This window comes from Setaria viridis, chromosome 6 (genome assembly GCF_005286985.2).
Source record: "Setaria viridis chromosome 6, Setaria_viridis_v4.0, whole genome shotgun sequence".
Lineage (NCBI taxonomy): Eukaryota > Viridiplantae > Streptophyta > Magnoliopsida > Poales > Poaceae > Setaria > Setaria viridis.
The window spans coordinates 32,246,772-32,268,000 of record NC_048268.2 but is presented as its reverse complement, the minus strand read 5'-3'; the positions used below and the strand labels follow the sequence as shown (position 1 = coordinate 32,268,000).

The 21,229-nt window shown below is 43.2% G+C and overlaps 1 protein-coding gene across 4 annotated transcripts; it reads left to right on the top strand.

Moving 5' to 3' along the window:
* LOC117859577 (uncharacterized) lies at nucleotides 1-9,762 on the top strand. Of its 4 annotated transcripts, XM_034742709.2 has the most exons (17): nucleotides 1-147; nucleotides 277-565; nucleotides 1,260-1,342; nucleotides 1,441-1,578; nucleotides 1,653-1,786; nucleotides 1,878-2,147; nucleotides 2,332-2,465; nucleotides 3,571-3,653; nucleotides 4,844-4,909; nucleotides 7,501-7,557; nucleotides 7,634-7,699; nucleotides 7,797-7,916; nucleotides 8,005-8,132; nucleotides 8,214-8,486; nucleotides 8,630-8,754; nucleotides 9,313-9,351; nucleotides 9,442-9,762. In XM_034742709.2, the coding sequence occupies exons 3-17, from the start codon at nucleotides 1,270-1,272 to the stop codon at nucleotides 9,524-9,526; spliced, it is 1,791 nt and encodes a 596-aa protein (XP_034598600.1). In that variant the 5' UTR covers nucleotides 1-147; nucleotides 277-565; nucleotides 1,260-1,269; the 3' UTR covers nucleotides 9,527-9,762. The 4 variants fall into 4 exon arrangements, with proteins under 4 accessions (XP_034598600.1, XP_034598601.1, XP_034598599.1 ...); XM_034742710.2 differs by lacking the exon at nucleotides 277-565 and having other exon boundaries at nucleotides 7,797-7,877; XM_034742708.2 differs by lacking the exon at nucleotides 277-565.
* The last annotated feature ends 11,467 nt before the right edge of the window (nucleotides 9,763-21,229 follow it).

The following is a 21,229-nucleotide window of genomic DNA, read 5'->3' as shown; positions in this document are numbered from 1 at the left end:
AAACCTAACCCTTCCCGCTCATCTTCTTCTCTGTTCTCTCTCTCTCGGCCTCGGTCTTCCTTTCCTAGCGGCGACGACAGGGCGAGTTGCGCTGCCCGTTGTTCGTCGAGCGACGGGCACTTCGCCAGTGACGAACATCCGACAGGGGTATGCCTGCCTATTCCCCTCCCTTCCCATCCTGCTGCGCGAAATCAAACACCCAAAACCCTAACGTATGGTATTTGTATTCGGATCTGACCATGATTTTACCTACTAAATTCGATCTTTCTGCAACAGTTATTGGATGTACACATGTACACCCATGTCCTATACTGGGTCCGCCCCTGCTAAACGACACTCCCTGTCCTGAGTCATTCATCCCTGTCTTGGCATCCCCTGTCTATCTGCTGAACTATAGACAGCAAGCAAGAAAGGAACAAAAAACACATATAAGTTGATATGTGATTGCCATGTGCGCTGCCCCATGTCAGTGAGGCTTCTTTGCGATTGCAAATGATATACTGGCTTGCTGCTGACAATGTCATTGTGACACATTGCTAGTTGTACTGATCAAGACATTGCTAAGGTCTGGGGGCACTGTTATTGCTAATTGCCTAATTATATGGCTGACCATTTCATTGTTGCATACTGTACTTTTGCTTGAAATGCACTGGAGCAAAATCCACTTCTGCTAGAAATTACCGCTTTTGCTTGACATCAAGTCGCCAATCTGTACTTTTCTTGTGTTATTTCTACCTTGGGCTTCTTTTGTGAGCTAGTGTATCATTAGTAACTATTCTGCTCATCTATATAGCTTTCAGGGTTATAGATCTGGTTGGATTATGGGTGTTTAGTTGGCCTTTTAATCTGCTGCAAATTTATACATTACCATGACGATGCTACGTTTAGTAGATAAATAGTTATTCTGAACTTGCTTTCATCATTGCCCACATTGTAAATTAGTATCGCCCGTACCTCCAGTTCAAATCACCTTATTTATCTTATATATGAACTTTTCAGGTCTGATTCATTTGAACTAAAGGGCTAGTTTTTCTTTTGCTGGTGCAGATTTTTGGAGCACCATGTTGATGTTCCAAGTTTTTTACTAGATTGTCTTGTCTTACTCTGTTACATGTATACCTATGTGCTGCAGAGTCACTCCTAAACGTATAAAAACAGTTTACAATTTTACGAGTTACTTGTGCACAAAAATAAAACAAAAACAAATAACTCCCATGCTGATGATTACTCAATATTGGGATCTTATCTTTCTGCTTCAGGGTTGGAAAGATGTCTATCAGAATATGTGACAGCTCAAGCTCGAATAAAAAGAAGAAAGCTCGCAAAAGTGGAAAAAAGACGAGTTATTGATTCACTTTTGCCAGTTGTACCTCTTTTGCATGTATTTATGCAATTATATTATAACAGTAATAATTTTGTTGTACAATGCTCCTTGACTAGGAAACCTGTGGTTGTACAATGTTTTTGAAGAGGAATTTGGCAGCTTAAGTAATTCTAGTCAAGGCACCTTTAGTAAACTCAGTCAAGAAGTTGTTTCAAATTTATCTGAAACTGTTGTCTCACTGGCTTCATTCAATGGTGATTATACAAATCAGCTTTCCTTATTTGCATCTGATCATCAGTTATAAAGATTTAAGTGTTGTCTTAAGCAGGAGATCGGATTCATGCTGTCTGCACAGGCATAGTTGTCAAAAACGAGGGATGTGGTACAAGTGTCCTAACTTCAGCAACTCTGGTTAGATCTCTGGATATTGATAATGGGTGCAAGATTTTTCCAGGCTTGATGGTCGGTATTGCAATTTCTTATGTATTCCATTTCTTGCCTATTTAATGTATGGCAATAATTCTGTGCTATTGTTTTGCTTTTATCGTTACAGATTGAAGTGAGCCTTCCAAATAACCGAAGTGCCGATGGGTGGTTGGTGCACTGTGACTTAAATTACAATGTTGCTGTTGTCAACATCAGTCATTACCCTGGTTTTCGAGCTGCACATTTTGCTCACCTCATACATTTTGGGTGTAAGGTAGTAGCTTTAGGGCGTTGCTTCAAGACAGGCAAATTGAAGGCCTTGTATGGGACAGTGAATGATGAGCCCAGTGGAGATTTACGCAAACACCTTATGATCTCCACGTGTAAAATCACTATGGTTCGCTGCTGATTTCTCTTGCCTCTTCTCAACATACTGGAAATAATTAATTGTTTCATGATATTGGTGGCATAATTTATCAATGCATGCACTTACTTTTGGGGCATTAACATTTCTTTTCTTTATGAACTTGTTATTTTTCATGCTTGGCTTAGCTTAGCCTAACATTATTTTTTTGTTCCAGACAATGGCTGGAGGGCCCCTTGTTGATTTGGATGGCAGCTTTGTTGGCATGAACTTTTATTCTAAGAAGATGATGACTCCATTCCTACCAGTGGACACAATTTATAAGTGCTTGGTCCATGCTGGGATACTCTGGTACGCCTTCTATACTCCCTCCATCGCAAAACAAGTCATTCTATTTTTGTCCTAAGTCAAACCTTCTCAAGTTTGATCAAGTATATATAAAAAAAATATCAATATTTACGATACCTAATAAGTATCATTAGGTTCATCATGAAATGTATTTTCGTAGTATAATTATTTCATGTCATAAATGTTAATACTTTTCGCCATAAATTTGGTTAAACTTAGAAAAGTTTAACTTAGGACAAAACTAGAATGACTTGTTTTTTGGGACGGAGGGAGTACTTTCATATAGACCTGTCTGAACACTGGGCCAAGCCAGGTCTGAGACTAGGCTTGGAAATCCTGAAGCTCAATCCTACCAATAAACCATTTCCCAAAGCTAAAAACAGATGAAAAGTCACATGCTATCAACTAGTTCTCGAAAAACAGAAGTCTTTTAATGAAACTAAAGGTGAAAATGTGCTAAAAGGCAACTAATGCTAGTACCAATAACCAGATAAAGACAATGAATTACAAGATAGGCATCTAAATGAGAATGCTCAGTTGTAGATACACACATTGAAGTTGAGATGTCAGCAACTTCCAAATGACCATATAAAAAAATTAACTCGGCCTTCCTAGGAGGAACTTGGCATTGTAGATAAGAAGTAGGAACCTAAATTTGAGTTGAAGAGGACTCGAACCTTAGGGGTTGAGGTTGTACACCCACACATTTCTTTACTAAACTTGGTTCAGTTCGTACTTCTGAACGACCGTAAAGCACCTGGGCTACTTGTGATTTTACTGTTCAAGCTGGAATATGGAATCAGTTGACGTAAGATAAGTGGATGTATAAAATGAAGTAAGCAACAACTTACTACATTGGCAACTGCAGTTGTTTGGGCCAGAAGCAAGTTCCAAATTTATACATCAGTGTAGTGTGTACTGGATAAGGCATGCTATATCAAAAAACTTTTGAGCTGATTCTAGCTTGCTAGTTCATTTGGCACAACAATTTGGTTTGCACATCTGTAGCTGAATACTATTGTATCCATAAGAAGCAATGTTTGCTTTAATTTGGGATTGGTAGCTCTGTGCATTTGTTCTAGATGAGTTTACTACATTTCTGATGCAGTGCTGAAATCAAGCATGGAGGTGATAGCACAATTGAAAGAAGCCCATGTGAGATACAGGAATTTCTTATGCCCAATGTAGAAGGTAAATTAAAGCATGATCACTCTTAATGGTTTAAATTATTTAGTGTCAGGAAATTCATCTTCACCAGCTTTAATCATTAATCATCACTTATAGATTCCTGTCCTGTAGCTTTAGGTAAGTTTTGTGGTGCTCCCTCTATCCATAAAGTGGATTTTTATTAGGGATGTATTGGGGATAATAAACCTATTTTGCTTTGAAGTATGAAATACTGCATTTTTGGACAATGATATAAAAAATCGACACTACCCGTGGAACTTATTGCTGTACTAACATATAATCTGTGCTAACTGGTTCATTACAAGGCTCAAAAAGGTGCTAGGCACTAGACCACTGCCTAGCGCCTAGGTTGACTCAACGTGGATTAAATGCGGTTAAGTGATTGTGTTTTATGCTGCTGGGAGCATGATCAGAAGGCATTTGTCTAGCACTTGGTGGATTTGCATCACAATTCATACATTCATATGTTCATTTGTCAGGTTCAGAGCACAAGCACACGAGCAGTAATCAGATTCAGACGAAATTAGAAAACACCAAGACAGTTTTGTTTAGATTGGCCAAATCGCCCAAATCTGATGAATGCATGTAGCAGAGAGAGGCAGGGTGAGAGAGGTAGGACATAGAGCAATTCAATTTTATGCAAAGAAGTGAACTCATCTAAGTAGGAAAAAAAAAGCATGGGAAGGTAGGGAGGATGCGTGTGTGAGGGGAGGGGACTCGGGGCTGCGCCGATGGTTGGGTGGCACAGTAGCAGGGAAGGGCACATGTGGTCGGGGTTCCCCTCGAAGCCACGGGTTAGTACTGCGCGGACGGCGGGAGGATATGCACGTGGGGGTGGCACCGTGACGGGGTTCCCACGCGCAGATGCAGTGGCGCGGCGTGGCGCGGTAATTCTTTCTGTGCGCCAGGCAACTCTTTTCGGTTCCTGCACTCTTTTTCCCCGCCTCTCCAGACCGTGTGCCTGTGCTTGTGCCCGCTTGCGCGATTAATTTACCGCCTAGGGCCTAAACAAAGCACTAGGCCTCTGTTTCACGCGTAATTGTGCCTACACGCACACGAGTAATAACGTTTTGTCGAAATTGGTTCATTGTAAATACATGGTTGTGTATGAGAATCTACTGCTAATGCTCTTGATAGCGCATTCCATTGTTTGAGTTATGTTTATTCTTCTTTCCTTTTTTTATATATTTTAGGTAGCTCAACTGGGGAGAGGGACAAGAATCAGGAGCTTTCCATATCCTCTACAAGTTATTCAGAAGGTGAGTCAAGCTGGGCTATTTAAAATCCAACGTCATTAAATTATCATGCAAACTGTCATCCTATGCAGCAAAGATATGGATACACGGAATTTTCAAGAAATATCCAAGACACAGATATGTTTTGGTATTTTTTTTGAAATGCAAATACTAAAGCATAGTATGAATAAAAAAATTAGCTTGTGATTAGGCCATTTTTCTCTTTTCCAAAGCTTTCATTTTAATGAGCCAAAACAGCCAAGCGTCTCAAATTCACCAAAGGCCCCATCGGGCCATGGCTACTGTTTCCCATACAAACTTTGGCGAAAGGGCATAGTAGCGAAAGTTGGTCTCTGGACGGCTACGGCAAAGGTCTATTTGTTTCCACCCTCCTAAAATGTTAGCTCCTAAAAAGTGATTAAAAAGTGACTAAAGAACCAAACACTGACTAAAAGTGACTAAAAACTTTTAGGAGGCTTCAATTTCTTTAGGAGCTCCACCCCTCCTAAAACCTCCTAAAGCCCATCCTGAACCCCATTGCCCTCATTTATTGTCCTCCTCTCTCTCTCTCACCCTCCCTCCTGCCTAGGCCCCCGCATTCCGCCCGCCACCGGCGTCTTCCCCCGTTCGGCCCCCGCCAGCGGCGTCCTTCCCGCCGCCCGCCGCCGCCGCACGGCACCCCTACCCCCGCCGCCCCCGCTCCCTTGCGCCGCTGCACGGGCCGGCCGGGCGCTCCCCCGCCAGATCCCCCGTCGCCGGATCCGGGCGAGGGAGGAACGGGAGGGGGGCGGCGGTGCCGGGGAAGAAGAGGAGGGGAGGGGCGCGGCGGCTGGGATTTGAAGGGAGGGGGCGGAGTCGGCGGAGGGGCAGTGCAGGGGCCGGCAACAGACGAGCCTAGCGCCGGCGGAGGGGCGGTGCGGCGCCGGTAGAGGGGCATGCAGGGGCATGGAGGAAGGGCATCTTGGGTATTTTACACTTCATTAATTGCCTTTAGTCACTTTTAGGAGGTGGAACCAAACATACTTTTAGGAGGTGCCTAAAAACTTTTAGGAGCTAAAACTTTAGGAGGGTGGAAACAAACAGGCCCAAAGTGGGCAATGCGGCTGATGAGGCCATCCCTTGACATTTAGAATGCCTGCTTTGGGAAAAAAAATTTGTATCATTGCCCAAGCGAAGAATTTGCACTTGTTCTCTGTCTTAATAAATGGGGATGACCGGATGTACTCACTGATGAGTCGGGGCGGTAGGGGTCACCCAGCAGTAGTAAGGGGAAGCGTGCGGTGGTCTGGTCTGGCTTACGTGAGGCGGTAGGGGTCACCCAGCAGTAGTAAGGGGAAGCGTGCGGTGGTTTGGTCTGGCTTACGTGAGTTCCAAGACGTGCTGTGCTAGGACCTGTTTGCCTGACAGGGGCTAACTTTCATATATTAATTAGAAGTATTAAATATAGTCTAATTATAAAACTAATTACACAGACGGAGGTTAATTCGTAAGATAAATTTATTAAGTCTAATTAGTCCATGATTTGACAATGTGGTGCTACAGTAACTATTTGCTAATGATGGATTAATTAGACTTAATAGATTCATCTCGCGAATTAGCCTAGGGGTTATACAATTAGTTTTATAATTAATTCATATTTAGTCCTCCTAATTAGCATCCGACATCCAACGTGATAGGGCTAAAGTTAGTTACCGGTGTCAAACAGCCCCTTAGTCTTATTGTCGTTAAGTTTTAGGTTGTGGCTAGGCGGCGGGGCTTTATCCATGAAGTATCCACCAAGCAAGTGCCGAATATGTGTCAGCAATTAAAATCTTTGTTTTCCCAATACTTATGTATCTGTGATGTATCCACCATGTACCGGATACCGGATACAGATACATGTCTTGGTATGTGGCTTTTGGAGTTTGCGTGATGATGGTTACTTATTATCAATACTAGTCATGGTCATTACAGCCAATTCTTCCTCTGGTTAGTAGCCCATAGTCAATGTTGGACTGCTGACTGCCTAGCACGATGGGAACTACCACATCCAGAGCGTTGCCTGCTCTGTGACCAGGAAGATGGGATAATCCACCGCATCATAGTCTCCTGTATCTTCTCAAGAGAAGTCTGGTCACTCTTGTTTATACTGTTTGGTCTCCCCGACCTGTCACCCCTACATCATGCAGTTCTTTGATCGGTGGTCTGGAGCTATTAAGTTAGTGGCAAGTTCTATGGAGGCTGGTTTGAACTCCTTGGGGGCTTGGATATATTGGAAACATCGGGTATCACCGCTTGCAACTTGCAAAGGGTCGTTCAGATTATTAAGGATGAGGTCCAACTTTGAGTCATGGCTGGTCCCATTGTTGGCACAGCTCACCATAGTCGAGGTTTAACTTTAAAGGGAGAAGTCACGGGTCATATGAGGATAGTGAAAGTAAGAATCAGCTTTTCATATCCTTTGCGAGTGTTTCAGAAGGTGAATCAAGCTGAGTCACTTCCTTTTTTAACCGAAACACGGGCCACTTAAGTTCTAATGTTATTAAATTATCGTGCACACTGTCATCATGTTATAATGTTGCTTGTTTATCATTACTGGTACTTGGTCATTGATTCACTTCAGCTTGATGCACCAGATTCTGAAGAAGAGGAACTCTGGCCCTTGCTTTATCCTAATCCATTACCAGTTGATGGTCAGTCATTGCTTTCAGTTTTTCTAGCTATAGTATCAGTGAACCCCACATTAATCACTTCACCGTGTTGCACCAGATTTCACGGAGCTTGTGAGAAATGATCTAAAGTCCCGTAATTATCCTATGCCAATTAGGCTTGAGGGTGAGCAATTATTGCTTTGCTTTTTCTGACTAATTTTGTTTCACAGTTTGACAGTCTATTCTAGCACTCAACTGTTATACTATGTTTTTTTACCCAGGGGGTATGCGCTTGATTAATACTTTTGAAGAGGAATTTGTTGAAGATACATGGAGCAAACTCAGTAAGAAGGTTGCTTCAGGTATATCCCGAAGTGTTGTCTCACTTGCTTCATTCAAAGGTGATTGCATAAGATAATTTACTTTTTCATATATGTTTGCTTTCTCTATTACATCACTGACTACGGTTGCAACAATTTTTCTTTGTAGGAGAAGAAAGGTTTTTTGCTTGCACTGGTATATTTATAGGCTTCAATGAATCCACCTCAAGGGTTTTGACTTCAGCAAGTTTGGTTAGAACTTCTGCTGATGAATACAAGATTGCTGATAACTTGAAGGTTCGTACTGCAAACAGTTATGTACTTCTTTGTCTGTTCATTTGAGATACTGGTTAATTCTCACTTTCTCATTCGTAGCAGATTAAAGTGTACCTTCCAAATAAGCAAGTTGCTGAAGGGACATTGCAACGTTACAATTTGAGTTATAATATTGCTGTGGTCAGTGTCATGGGTTTCCGCTGTCTTCGAACCGCAGCATTCAACAATAGGCAAATTGAACCCCATATGGAGGTAGTAGCTGTAGGACGTATCTTTGAATCAGGCAAATTAATGGCCACAAGTGGGAAAGTGGCTGACAAAGAAGGCAATCTCGACTGCAAAGAGCTTATGATCTCCACTTGTAAAGTCACAAAGGTACACTGTTGATTTCATTTATGGTTGAAACAAATAGTTGCATCAGATTATGAGCAACTTAAATTATCACTTGCATCTGCATTTGCATGGTATTAGAAATAATAAATATTATCTGTTCACGTGTCAATTTGCTTCTGTGCTAGGCTGGTATTGGAGGCCCCCTGATTGATTTTGATGGGAATTTCATTGGCATGAACTTCCATGGTAAGGAAGAAACACATTATCTACCAAGGTCTATTGTTCTGGAAAGGTTGAGGCTTTTTGAAAGGTATGCCTATACACATCTTTTTTTTAATAGTCAGCAAGTGCTATTTGTTAGCCCAAAGATCTCTTTCCATTAACCACAGGGACAATAGCTCAGTTTGGGGTATATATATAGCCAACCATGCGTAGTACTATATAGAGCTACTAGACTTAACTATCACTATTCATGTACACGATACTCTTGTGTTAGGACATTGCACTTGGTTCTCATCGACTAGTGTGATTATGTCCCCTCTTCCAACAAAACTTTTGGTGGTAATTGCAAAACATAGGGTCAGTTTGGTGATTCTATCTTGGTTCATTTTACTTTTTGTTGGAAACTCTTATTTTTACATTTTCTTTTAACCATATTAGCAATACATGTCTTGTTTGGGCATATTACAATGTCTGAACAGATGTTGCATGATTTTTATCCTATTCTTAAGGGGATAGTTGGCCGACCTTTAGCTAAAGTTCCGGTACCTAAATAAGCTAAGAGCCAAATACAATGCATAAGCCGGTCAAGTGGCTCCATGCTTCTACTTGTGATCTTCAGCTCACTTATTTTTTGTGCTCTTCATAGGTCTGATGTTGACGAGGCTAGCTACAAGAAGCCAAACAGGTAATTCTTTGAAGTTCCTCGATGCGATTTGCTTGCTTTGTTTTATAAAATAATTCATTGATTGACTATTAATACATTGTTCATTAACAGATGGCCTGTGCCTGAGCCACGTTGGTCCTATCTTCGCAGCAGGGTACCACTGCCCTTGGCGCTTGTCGGTGCAACGTACGATTGAAATGTGACCTTAATGCATCTCAGTCCCGAACCCCAAATTTGCCAAGAACCTATCTAATTTGAGCTATTGGATTCTTAGTTTATGATCTCCATGCCCCTACCTAATAGCAAATCTGGCTTAGTTTCGTAGACTTCTATTTGGTAGCAAACCTGTTAAATTTGAACCATGAAACACACCATGTGAGTAGAGATTTCCTATGCATGTTTATGACTTAAATTTAAAGAATATTTTGAGAATTTGATGTAACTTTATCAGCTCAGCCGTAAGCACAGCACCACCCAACTCTACCCTACCTTGCCATGTCATCATTTCCTGGCCCCAAAGGCCAAAGCAAAAGCGGGTGGTTCTGGTAGTTGTGGTTAAGATCTTGCTAAAGCAGAAGCGGCTAATTATGGTATTTGTGGTTGAAATCTCGCTAAAGCAGAAGCGGCTAGTTATGGTACTTGTGGTTGAAATCTCCCTGGTAAGTTTTGAGCATGATGAATGCTGGTTGAGGATGTCTTCCCTGTTATGTGAAAATCACCTCTATGGCTCTTGGAGTGATGATCTATGCTTAGTGTTGCTGAGGTAGAACCACATATGGGCTGAAAGTTGGTCCGAATTGAGACCAGCAAATGGTACACGGCACACCAGCAACTCGTCAATAATCTCCAGTCACCACGCTTTCCACACTACACGAAGTCAGCTTACAAAGTAACAACCACAACAATAGCAACAACACTGGACTCAGCTGAGCTGTCCTGACATCTAGATACTGACACAAAACACACTACTAGCTTAGACATACATCACTTGGTTCTACACAGGCACCTAACACAAACACATGACGGGTCATCCTGCAACTTTGAGACGCCTTATCATTCCCTCAGAAGTGAGAACTCACGTCGATCGTGGCTAGCTGGCTCCTCCCCAGAGTAGAAAACCACAGCACAAGTCGAGCACCGCGAACCTGTCCAGATTTAAACTGCACTGTGAGCATCTGTATGTTTGTTTTTCCTAAGAGCCAACGTTAACTCCCCAAGAGACCAATTCGATCTTTGGAAGGCATTACAATTTTGAAAAATTGAAGGAGGGCCTTCTCTACCCCAAACTGAAATAAAATAGACCTTACCTCTTTTATTGGCACGTGCTTGTGCCTCATACAATCACTAGTAGAAAACTGAGTATTAGTCCCGGTTGGAAGGGTGCAAATCTCTCGAAAAACTATCCGGGATAAAGCATTCGGGATAAAAGGGGGGTGTCTTTTATCCCGGGTCCCTCAACCAGGACTAAAGACACCCTTTAGTCCCGGTTGGTAATACCAACCGGGATAAATGGTTTTGCAAAAAAATTTGAAAAATAAATAAATTCCCAAGGGGCCTCCCCACCCCACACGCGCAAGTCACAAGTCACGCGATTTTCACGCGAAATATGCGCGTGCGCGGTTCGTGGGATTCGAACCCACGACTTCAAGCCTCGCGTGTACCTTCCTTGCCATCCCACCTACACACCACATCTAACTATATAGGGGATCCAATCCTTTTATACTAACTCGTGGGGGACCCTTTTATCCCGGTTGGAAACACCAACCGGGATAAAAGGGTCTAAATGATTTAGTTTTGTCCCAGCTACACGTGGGGGACCCTTTTATCCCGGTTGGAAACACCAACCAGGATAAAAGATCCCCTTTTATCCCGATTGGTGTTACAAACCGGGATAAAAGGGTCCGAGGACTTTAGTTCTTTTTCAGCCGCCCGTGAGGGACCCTTTTATCCCGGTTGGTGTCGTGAGTTTTAGTCCCGAGTGGTAACACCAACCGGGATTAAAAGGGTGACCTTTAGTCCCGGTTATTCTTACCACCCGAGACAAAAGGGTCTCCCACGGGTAGCTGATTTTTTCATCCGGGACTAAAGGGTCCCCCACGGGTGGCTGATTTTTAAACCGGGACAAAAGGTGACTTTTAGTTCTGGTTGCAAATACCAACCGGGAGTAAAGCTCCGCACACCCCCTTTATACCGGGCCTACTTTAAACCGGGATTAAAAGGGGGCGCATCGAAAGTCAGTTCTCTGCTCTGCTTAGTGAATTCTCGCTAGCATGGCCAGTATTGAAACATTTTCCTAGCAAATGTAGAAAAAACAATGCAAATGTCACAATCTGTAACCTAGCTTGAACGAGAGTTACTATATGTAATTTTGTACTGTTATTACGAGGTTTGTAACTCTTACATCTGCGATTCGAAGCCACCCTCGTAGAGCCGCCTTTATAGTTGGGACTGAAACAGAAAACTTGCATCCTAGCTCTTGCACCTTCGGAATGCACTCCAACCACCAAATGATCTCTTGCCAACAAAACAGGTGCACCTGATGTGTTCCCGGCTTAGCTGTGTAGTTGGAGCGAACAATTTCACGTTCAGCGTTCCGAGGACTAGTAGTCGGTGGGGTCCTCTGCATGATGCCATGGAGACACAAAACAAAAACTCAAGAGTCAACATATGCATGCACACAAGTAATCATATGCATGCATGGTACAGTACGTAATAATGCAAGTAATTAAAAACTCTAGTCGGTCCTTACATTATCTTGCCGGCGAATGTCCCTGGGCGCAATACGATTAAAGGACCCATGTGGAAGAATGAAAGTAAGACAACATCCATCCCTGGGCTAGTGGGTGCGGCTTCAAAGAAGGCCAAAACATTGCAGGGATCCCACTGCACAGCATCAACCCGCAACAAGGCAAGGTCCCTAGCCTCGTCAACAAAGAGCAGTGTGGCAGGAGTAGATTGTGCGGTCAAATATGGCTCGGAGCGAGACACCATTATGTTGCGGGTACCCAGGGGAAGCCCATGCACGACATGCTCACAGGTCATGATCAGACGTGTGTTTCCACGGCCAAAAACAACGAAGCCATTGCCCGCTCCGCCGCAAGGCACACGCAAGCGTACCACAGAGGACTCGAAGCAGTCAAATATGCTTCTCTCCCACTCAGACACCCCACCACCACCCGCCATTGTTTGTTGAAGGTGCGGTTGTGGGGGATCGGAGATGGATCGGTGACCTTCGTTCCGATCCTGGAATTAAGACAAGGAAACCAAACGAATCAGCACCCAACTTGTATTGCATTGTATGCACGCGCTAGCTTGTGATCTGAACGATGGAGATCGATGACGGAGCAGCTAGCAGATCATTACGAAAGCAAATGCAAGGTCCCAGAGATGAGAAACAGAGACTCCCATACATACCTAGCAAGCAGGCTAGCTCCTCTCGTCGTCGGCGGGGCGGGAGCGTGCCGGACCGGAGCACCCACCCTCTGGCCGGCTTTATACACAGTGCTTCAAGCTTTTGATCAAGCCGAAGCCGGCCTGGCGCGCAGCTGCGTCGTCTAGTGTATGCTGCTCTTGCTTTACGGCGAGCGAAATACTTTTAATGCAAGAGACGAAAAAGTTTTCATTTTTAGCTCTACTCAGAATACGGACACGTGAAGCCAGCAATAATTCTGCACAGGATGCATGGGCCGGGACGCTGAGATCTTTTACTGCAACGTGTCTAGCGTGAATCTCTACTACCTTCATCTAATGAGATGAAGATTTACTGCAGCTCGCAATCCGGAATAGGGGGTCAGAAAATCTTGCTAGTTAACCTAGCCCAAGAGTCACACGAGGGCACGAGGCGACACATATAGACTGAACCGCCCCAATTCAACTGAATGCAACAGGAGTAGTCACACTTGCTTAGTTGCTAATTTTTCTTCTTGTCCCGTGCGTAAGGCCACATTTCGGTATAATAGTTAGCAGGTGGAGATCCAAACGGATCTGCTAACTATTAGCACTCCACCCTGCTAATAATTAGTCTATTAGCTAGTTGGAGCGTGCTAATAATTTAAAACCAACTATCTTACTATCTATTAGCAGTACTATCTAGCAGGTGGATTCAAACACCACCATAGCTATCTAACTATTAAATAATGCTGGCCCTAGATATGTTATGGTCTTGCAGATGGTCATCTCGATTTTCATTACCCATTTCCGCCCGATTCCAGCATGGTTCCCATCCGTACAGGTTCATTTTTTATATGCATAACCTTTAAAAAATTTTGTATACATGGATATCTGCGCCATTCTTGCTTTTATCTTTTTTCCATTTTCATCGTGACAATTTCTTTTGGCCGTCTCAATTTTTTATACTTAAGGACTCAATTATATTAAGATAATAAAACCAGAGTACTAACAGGGCTTCACCACCTGCCACCTACCCCTACATTCCGTGGGGCAAACCCGCACCCAACGGCATTTAGATAACTCAGGCACCGTGCCTGTGTTACTAAATAATACTCCAGCCCTCCTAGGACTTCCGCCCTCCGGATAGACAAGCATAGGGCCAGAGCAACCAATATGATCATTTGAATTGATGACGTGGCTTATATCGACTAGCCTAACCATGCTTTGCATATGGAGTAAATATAAACTATGGAAAGGGTATAGGACTAGTAAGATAGCACATAAATATATGACTAGCAAGATAGCATATAAGCCGAGCACAACAATATATAAGAAAGATAACTCTATTATAAAGCATAAAGTCTTACAAGGAGGAAAGGATACAAGAGTCATAGCCAAAACTCCAAGAGGTGGAACCAAAGAGTAGAGCTTCCCTTAGCCTAAAAATCCAACCTATAGACTAAAGAATACAAGAGAGAGTGGTCGCTTCTTGGTATATGTAGGAAGTGAGAGCACACTCCTCTATTTATAACAGCTTGGAGGAAAATCTCCCAAGGAATCTTTAAGGAATCATCCACAACCGTGTAACCACGGCGGTAACTGTCAACACGTGGCAACCAGGGGGCAAGAGGAGGCAAGGGCGGCGACCGACCCCCTGGTGGCCCCGCTCGCCACCGCCTTTGGCAAGGTGGCTCCTTAACCCAGTGCACAGTGGTTCCTGAGAAGTTGTGGCGGTTTTGGCCGGTTTGTGGGCCCTTTGATCCATGTGCTTCCTACAATGGTGATCCCTTATTGGTTGGAGTTGTGCTTCTTCGCCATAGAATGTGTTTTCTTCTTTCTTTATTGATAAACTTCTGCTTTCAAATAATCTCCAAGGACAAGTGGAACTGCATTATTATAATAAAATATGTGGGTAAGAAATATTAGTTCTCCTTTATTTTTAGAGTATATTGACGGTCATATTTGGTACTTAACTACCGTCAACACCTTGCGCTGTGGCTATTACGTGTGTGAGATGATCAGGGTCATCGGGAGGTACAGAACAAACGACGAAGATACAAGTCTTTTATTCGAAGAACTCATCATGTAAACATTTACACATGATAATTTCCATCTCTTTAACACTTGCATGCTTTCATTGCAGCCTCCTATCCCATTACATAGCTATCACACCCGATTTTATAAGGACAAAACCAAATGCATAACTATCACACCAGGATAGTTTATTTATATATGCGGCGACTTCATCAATGTATCGTTACAATATCATACATAAACAATAGAATTCATTACAAAAGGAACGGGGGGTCTAAAATAAAACATACATGGAGAACGTCCAGCGAAAAGTGAGTCTTCCATTATTTTACGAGCAGTCATCCGGGAATCACCATCCTAGTACGGAGCATCAGGGTCGAAGCCAATCATCTTCTTGGTACTCCACTTCGTCTCCAGCTTCTAAATAGCAGAAGGGGGAAGAGAAGAGATATAGCAGGGGTTGAAAGGAAAAACGGTGAGTATCTAGATGTACTCCGCAAGTGTAGTAAAAATATAACATGTGGCTGAAATCAAGGAAGGACAACTCAGGTTTGACACGCTCTTAAGCCAACTTCCTAAAGTCAACGAAAGCATCCTGGTTACTAAGTGAGAGTACTCCAACACCTTGACCAATATCTCCTCGGTTTCCATCCGGACAACCGAGGCCAACCAAAACCAAACACCAGATTCCATCCAGTGCCCAAACCAACCACGAACCATCCAACCATAGCCCCGCTAGGCCACTAATCATGAAGAACTGTTCAGTTTCATCGTCGTACATCATTGTCGCCGTTGCTGTCGTAGGCCCCGACATCATACAGGATCCGCTTGTTGGTGTCCGACAGAACTGTTCAGTTTCAGTTAAAAATCACATCACTTTTTGGGTCTTTATTTTATTCTCCGTGCGTAAAATCTCTACCTAATATTAAAGTGCGGTTGTTTCTTCCAACCGTCGTGATTGTTTTGCAAAAAAATCTCTCAACTTTTTTTAATCAACCTGCAGTCCGATCCATCAAAACCCGGTGTCACGTACACAGTTGGAAAAAAACCGGTGAATCGACGTTTTCTGGTTAAAAAAAAATAGCTGAAGTGGACTTCTACGACGTGAGGAAAAACTCCGCTCTTGGGCCTGGCTGTTGCATCCACCTCCTAAGCTGAGCTTGCTATGCCTGGGCCAGCCCTCATGAGCCAGCAATGCAATGCCCCCCATTCGCGCATTTGTGCCATACCGGTGATGCTAACTGCTAAGTAAGCACCACAGCAGGTGATAAGACGACACCCTCAAAAAGAAAAAAAAAGTGATACGATAGCATCATCATTCCACAAATCCTTCCGAGGCTATTTTTTCTCCTCTGATCTCCAAAGTAAATGAACTTTATATTTATTTTAATCGCCCCGATGAGATCTTCGACATGGTGTAGTCCAATTTTGTATTTGAAATCATCTCCAATATTACCTACTTTGGCCCTACATTATGGCTTTTTTTAACATAATCACATATGCTCCATTTATATGATTGCTCATGTATTTCTAGCATATTTTTGAAAAAAGAAACAAGCAGAAACACCCAAAATCCTAGAATAGTGAGGGTTAGTGCTAAATAAATGCACAGATATGAACTTCAACCATAAATTCTCGAATTTGGCTACACCTTACGAATCGAAGAAAAAGAATAAGAAGAAGACCAACAAGTGCCACCGGATCGACCAAACAAGAAAAATCCAATACATGATGCACGATAACCCAGCCAGATTCCAATGGTAATTGCAGCACACAAACAATCTAGGAAAAAATCCAATTCAATTTCAAACAATTCTTCACTAGATTAGATTAGGGATTAGGGAAAAGTTTTTTTAGGTAGGGATTAGGAAAAACTTAGCTCACTTGCCCAATTTCCCTCGAGGCAAAAGAGGTGACTTAACGTTGATGGATGATGGAGGCATGTCGACCTCATTGGAGCCTGCGAGCGCTACGAGCCGACTCCATCACCGTTGGAGGATAAACATGAGGCTCATCCATACTGGAGGCGTCACGCTTCATGCGCCGACCACAACCCTGTTAGAGGACAAGCACGAGGGCTGGGACCATGCTATGAGCTGGCCCTGCGCCCAACCCCAACACGTGCCATGCTCTAGCCTTCCGTCTTTGAAGATAGAGAAGGCTATTGCATTGGCTGTGCAATTTTAATCACTTGGATTTTTTTGTCATGTTTATTAGCATAGATTTCTTCCGTTGCATCGCACGGACATATTTGCTAGTATAAAAATATGCAACGTTCAAGTTGAGCAAAGGTTAATGGTGCCACTGGGCCTGGTGTTGTTGCACAGACACAGCAGCCCGATGCACTTGCAGGTGCCGACCATCACCATGTCGATTGACACCGAGGGTTTCTTCGGGTGGACGTGGAGTCGCGCCGGGGGGACCGGCTCACTCCGCCACAGCTCTGTGCCGTGCCCTTCTGCTCAAGGCTGGCCCTGGGGGGCAGGGGGGGCGGCTGCCCTGGGCCCCCAAATCCCAGGGGCCCCACCCCAGGTGTCAGGTAGCAGGAGGTACTCAAGTGCTTTTGGCCTTTGGGCCGGCCTAAAGCTAAAGGGCAACGCAATTAGCAGCTAATAGGTGGCAGGCTACCGTACCAATTAGTAGTTGGAGTTCTAATTGGAGTTCGGACGATAGGTGCGCTGTGCGCAGCAGATCGCACGCGATTAGGCAGGTAGTAGATTGCGTCCTAGCCTCCTAGTACCGCAACGCCGCCGCCGCACGCGGCACGCTGCACTACCGCAGCGCCGGCCAGGGATGCCACCGCACGCGTGCTGCGCGCCTGCGCCCGCGCTCCCAGCGCATGCACGCGCGATCCTCGTCGTGACTCGTGCCGTCGTGCGCGTGTTGTTCCTGTTCGACTGCGTCAGCACACAGGTACGCTGCTCGATTACCAATTCCCCAATTCTCCATATCATTAATTATTAATTCATAAGTTATTTAATCTCAACTGATTTATAACTATTGTATATTTATAATAATTTCAGCACCGTGGGAATTGGGATATCATGTCGTCTAGAAAATATGAATCAAGCTACGAGAAAAGAAAAAGGAAAAGACGTGTGGATGAGTTGATAGAATCACAGAGAGGAGCTATGGATAAATTTTGCAAGAGTTATCATGGCTCTAAGAGTAATACGGGCGCCTCGACGAACCCAGATGAGTTGGCAATAGTTGTTGCGGATGAACCAACTAATGGGAATCAGGAAGAAAATGTTAACATCAACGTGGATGATAACAATGTAAGTGACTCTCAGACCACAATAAATGCATCATGTGCACATGCACAGTCTGCTAGTGTTGATGAGGAACTAATTTACACTTCAGATATTTATGATCCAAGAAATTGGGATAATCTTGATAATAAAGCAAGAGACATATTAGTCGAGAAAGGGCCTATAAGAGAAGAAAATATCAAATTTCCTCTAGATGTTGCCTCAAGATATTTTTCATATGCTCATTATTCTAGAAAATTAAGCAATGGAGAGGTACATGATAGAAAATGGTTAGTTTATTTGAAGTATGTTGACAAAGTTTTTTGTTTCTGCTGTAAGATCTTCAAGTCTAACACTAGCAAGAGTCCTAGTTCCTTAGCAGGTGATGGGTTAAGAAATTGGAAGTATATCAGTGAGAAGCTTAAAGAACATGAAAATAGTGTTGAGCATATTAGTAACATGAATAGTTGGAATGAATTAAGAGGTAGACTGCGGAAAAAGGAAACAATTGACAAAGAATTGCAGCAGCAAATCACAAAGGAGAAAGAACGGTTGAGGCAAGTTTTGTTAAGAATAATAGCCATTGTGAAATTTCTTGGTAAACGCAATTTGGCTTTCAGAGGAAGCAGTGAGCAGCTTTATAATGATAGTAATGGTAATTTCTTAGCTTGTGTTGAGATGATTGCAGAATTTGACTTGGTAATGCAAGGCTACCTTAGACGTATTCAGAACAAAGAAATTCATTATCATTATCTTAGTCACAAAATTCAGAATGAATTCATCTCTCTTTTGGCTTCTGATATCACAAGTTATATCATAAAGGTCGTTAAAGAGGCCAAGTATTTCTCTGTTATCCTAGATTGTACCCCTGATGTCAGTCATCACGAACAAATGACTTTATTAGTTCGATGTGTTAATTTATCTGATGGCAAGATAAAAATTGAGGAGTACTTTTTGGGGTTCTTGAAGGTGGATGACACATCTGGTATGGGGCTTTTTAATGTATTGCTTGAATCTATGAAGTCCTTTGGCCTAAATATTAGTGATATAAGGGGTCAAGGATGAGACAATGGTTCTAATAGAAAGGAAAATACAAAGGGGTAAAAACACGGTTACTTGATATCAATCCAAGAGCATTCTACATGCCATGTGCGTGCCATAGTCTAAATCTTACTCTTTGTGATATGGCAAAATCTAGTGGGAAAGTTGTTTCATTTTTTTGGAATTGTTCAACGCATATATGTGTTATTTGCTGGTTCTACGAAAAGATGGAATGTTTTGCTTAAACATGTTCCTAGTCTAACTGCGAAATCATTATCCAATACTCGTTGGGAGAGTCGAATCAAAAGTGTTACAGCAATAAGATATCAAGTTACTGAGTTAAGATCTGCTTTGTCTGAGTTACATCATGATTCTGACGTTGAACCTAAGGATAGAAGTGATGCAAAAAATTTATTCGATGCACTTGGCAGCTTTGAGTTTCTACTTGGTATGGTTATCTGGCATGATATTTTATTTACTGTAAATAAAGTGAGCAAGAAGTTGCAATCACCAGCCATGTGCATTGACTCTACTTTGAAGCAAATACAAGGTATAATGCAATACTTTGAGAATTACAGAAATGAAGGGTTTTCTTCTAGTCTGATCATCGCCAAAGGTATTGCAACAGACATGGGTGTGGAGGCATCATTTCCTGAAAAACGTCGTGCTACGAGGAAGAAACAATTTGATGAAAGTAATTGCCAAGAAGAAATTTTTGAAGCTGAGAAGGCTTTTGAAGTTGAATATTTTTTGTTTTGGTTGATATGGCAATCGCTTCTTTGAAGAACAGATTTGAAGAACTCATGATATTTAAAGATATATTTGGATTTTTGATGAGCTCAAGCACTTTGAAGTCATTATATGAACTTGAAGAATGTTGCATTAAATTTGCAGAAACCTTTTTTTTATGGTTCATCTGATGTTGAGGTATATGATCTTATTTCTGAATTGAAGATTATGAAATTCACTTTGCCAGATGACGTGATGTCTGCTATGGAGATTTTTGAGCATGTCAGAGATGTGGATTGTTATCCTAATATCTCCATTACTTACCGACTCTTGTTTACTGTGCCTGTGACTGTCGCATCGGCTGAAAGAAGCTTTTCAAAGTTGAAGTTATTGAGGAACTATTTGAGGTCAACAATGACTCAAGAGAGGTTAAATGGTTTGGCAACATTATGCATCGAGAAGAAATTGTTGGATGAGATTGACATAAACTCTATCATAAGTAACTTTGCATCGAGGAATGTTAGAAGAAACTTTTAAGGTAATATGTATAAATAATTTGATATGAATATTGCTTTTAGATACATTTAATTATGTATTGGTAATATTTTATATATATCTGTATAATATTTATATTAAAAGATCCCAAATTTTACTTTCACCCCAGGCCTCCCAAATCTTAGGACCGGCCCTGTTTCCGCTAGGTCGTCGATGACGAACGCGGAGGCTGACACTTTCCTCAGGCCATTGTAGTTCTGGTAGTCGTAGCCGTAGTTCTGGAAGAAGACGAGCGCCATGGGCTGGCTCCACCTCTCCGGCGCCGGCGTCAGCTCGTGGATGACGTCGCGCCAGTGCCGGCAGACGATGCGGAGCCGCCACCGCTTGGTCGGCGGGAGGAGTAGCAGGATCTCCACGAAGACGTCAGTAGGGAGGTTCCAGCCCTCGTCCGCTGCGGCTGTAGCTTCGCGGTCGACCGGCGCCGCAGTTGCCGTCGCCGCCGCCATTGCCCTCGGAAATTTCGGATCGGTCTCCAGTTTCAGGTGCAGGAAGGTTATGCGTGACCGAGATATATGCCGGGATCATAGAAAACTTGAGAGCCAAGGAGGTGAATACGGATCGACGTGGCCATGACATCCGAGTTTCAATCGCGTCGTGGCCATCGGATGGCGTGGCGTATCTAAGGGCATCTGTCCTGCTTTCAGCCTGGCACGTTCTCGTGCTCGGCCCCGTGCGAAACTGCGAACACACTGCTCCGTTGTCCCGTTACAACGGCATGGATGACGATGCGGCACTTGGTGAGTAATACATCTCAGCAGTCGTGAGCGACTGGGTGGATGATAACGGCAAGTGCGCCGCAGCAACTGCCGTTGGAAGGGGCAGAACTCATCATGAGCGAGGAAAATCCAGGGCGAATTCACAGCTATGTCCTCCCCCAGCTCCTATTTTCAGGAGGTAGC

Bases quoted from the DNA above. Each gene is read 5' to 3' on its own strand.
- LOC117859577 (XM_034742708.2), top strand. From the start codon at position 1,270: ATGTCTATCAGAATATGTGACAGCTCAAGCTCGAATAAAAAGAAGAAA. The intron at 4,910-7,500 runs GTGAGTCAAGCT...TTGATGCACCAG, and splicing joins CTCTACAAGTTATTCAGAAG to ATTCTGAAGAAGAGGAACTC. The intron at 7,917-8,004 runs GTGATTGCATAA...TTTTCTTTGTAG, and splicing joins CTCACTTGCTTCATTCAAAG to GAGAAGAAAGGTTTTTTGCT.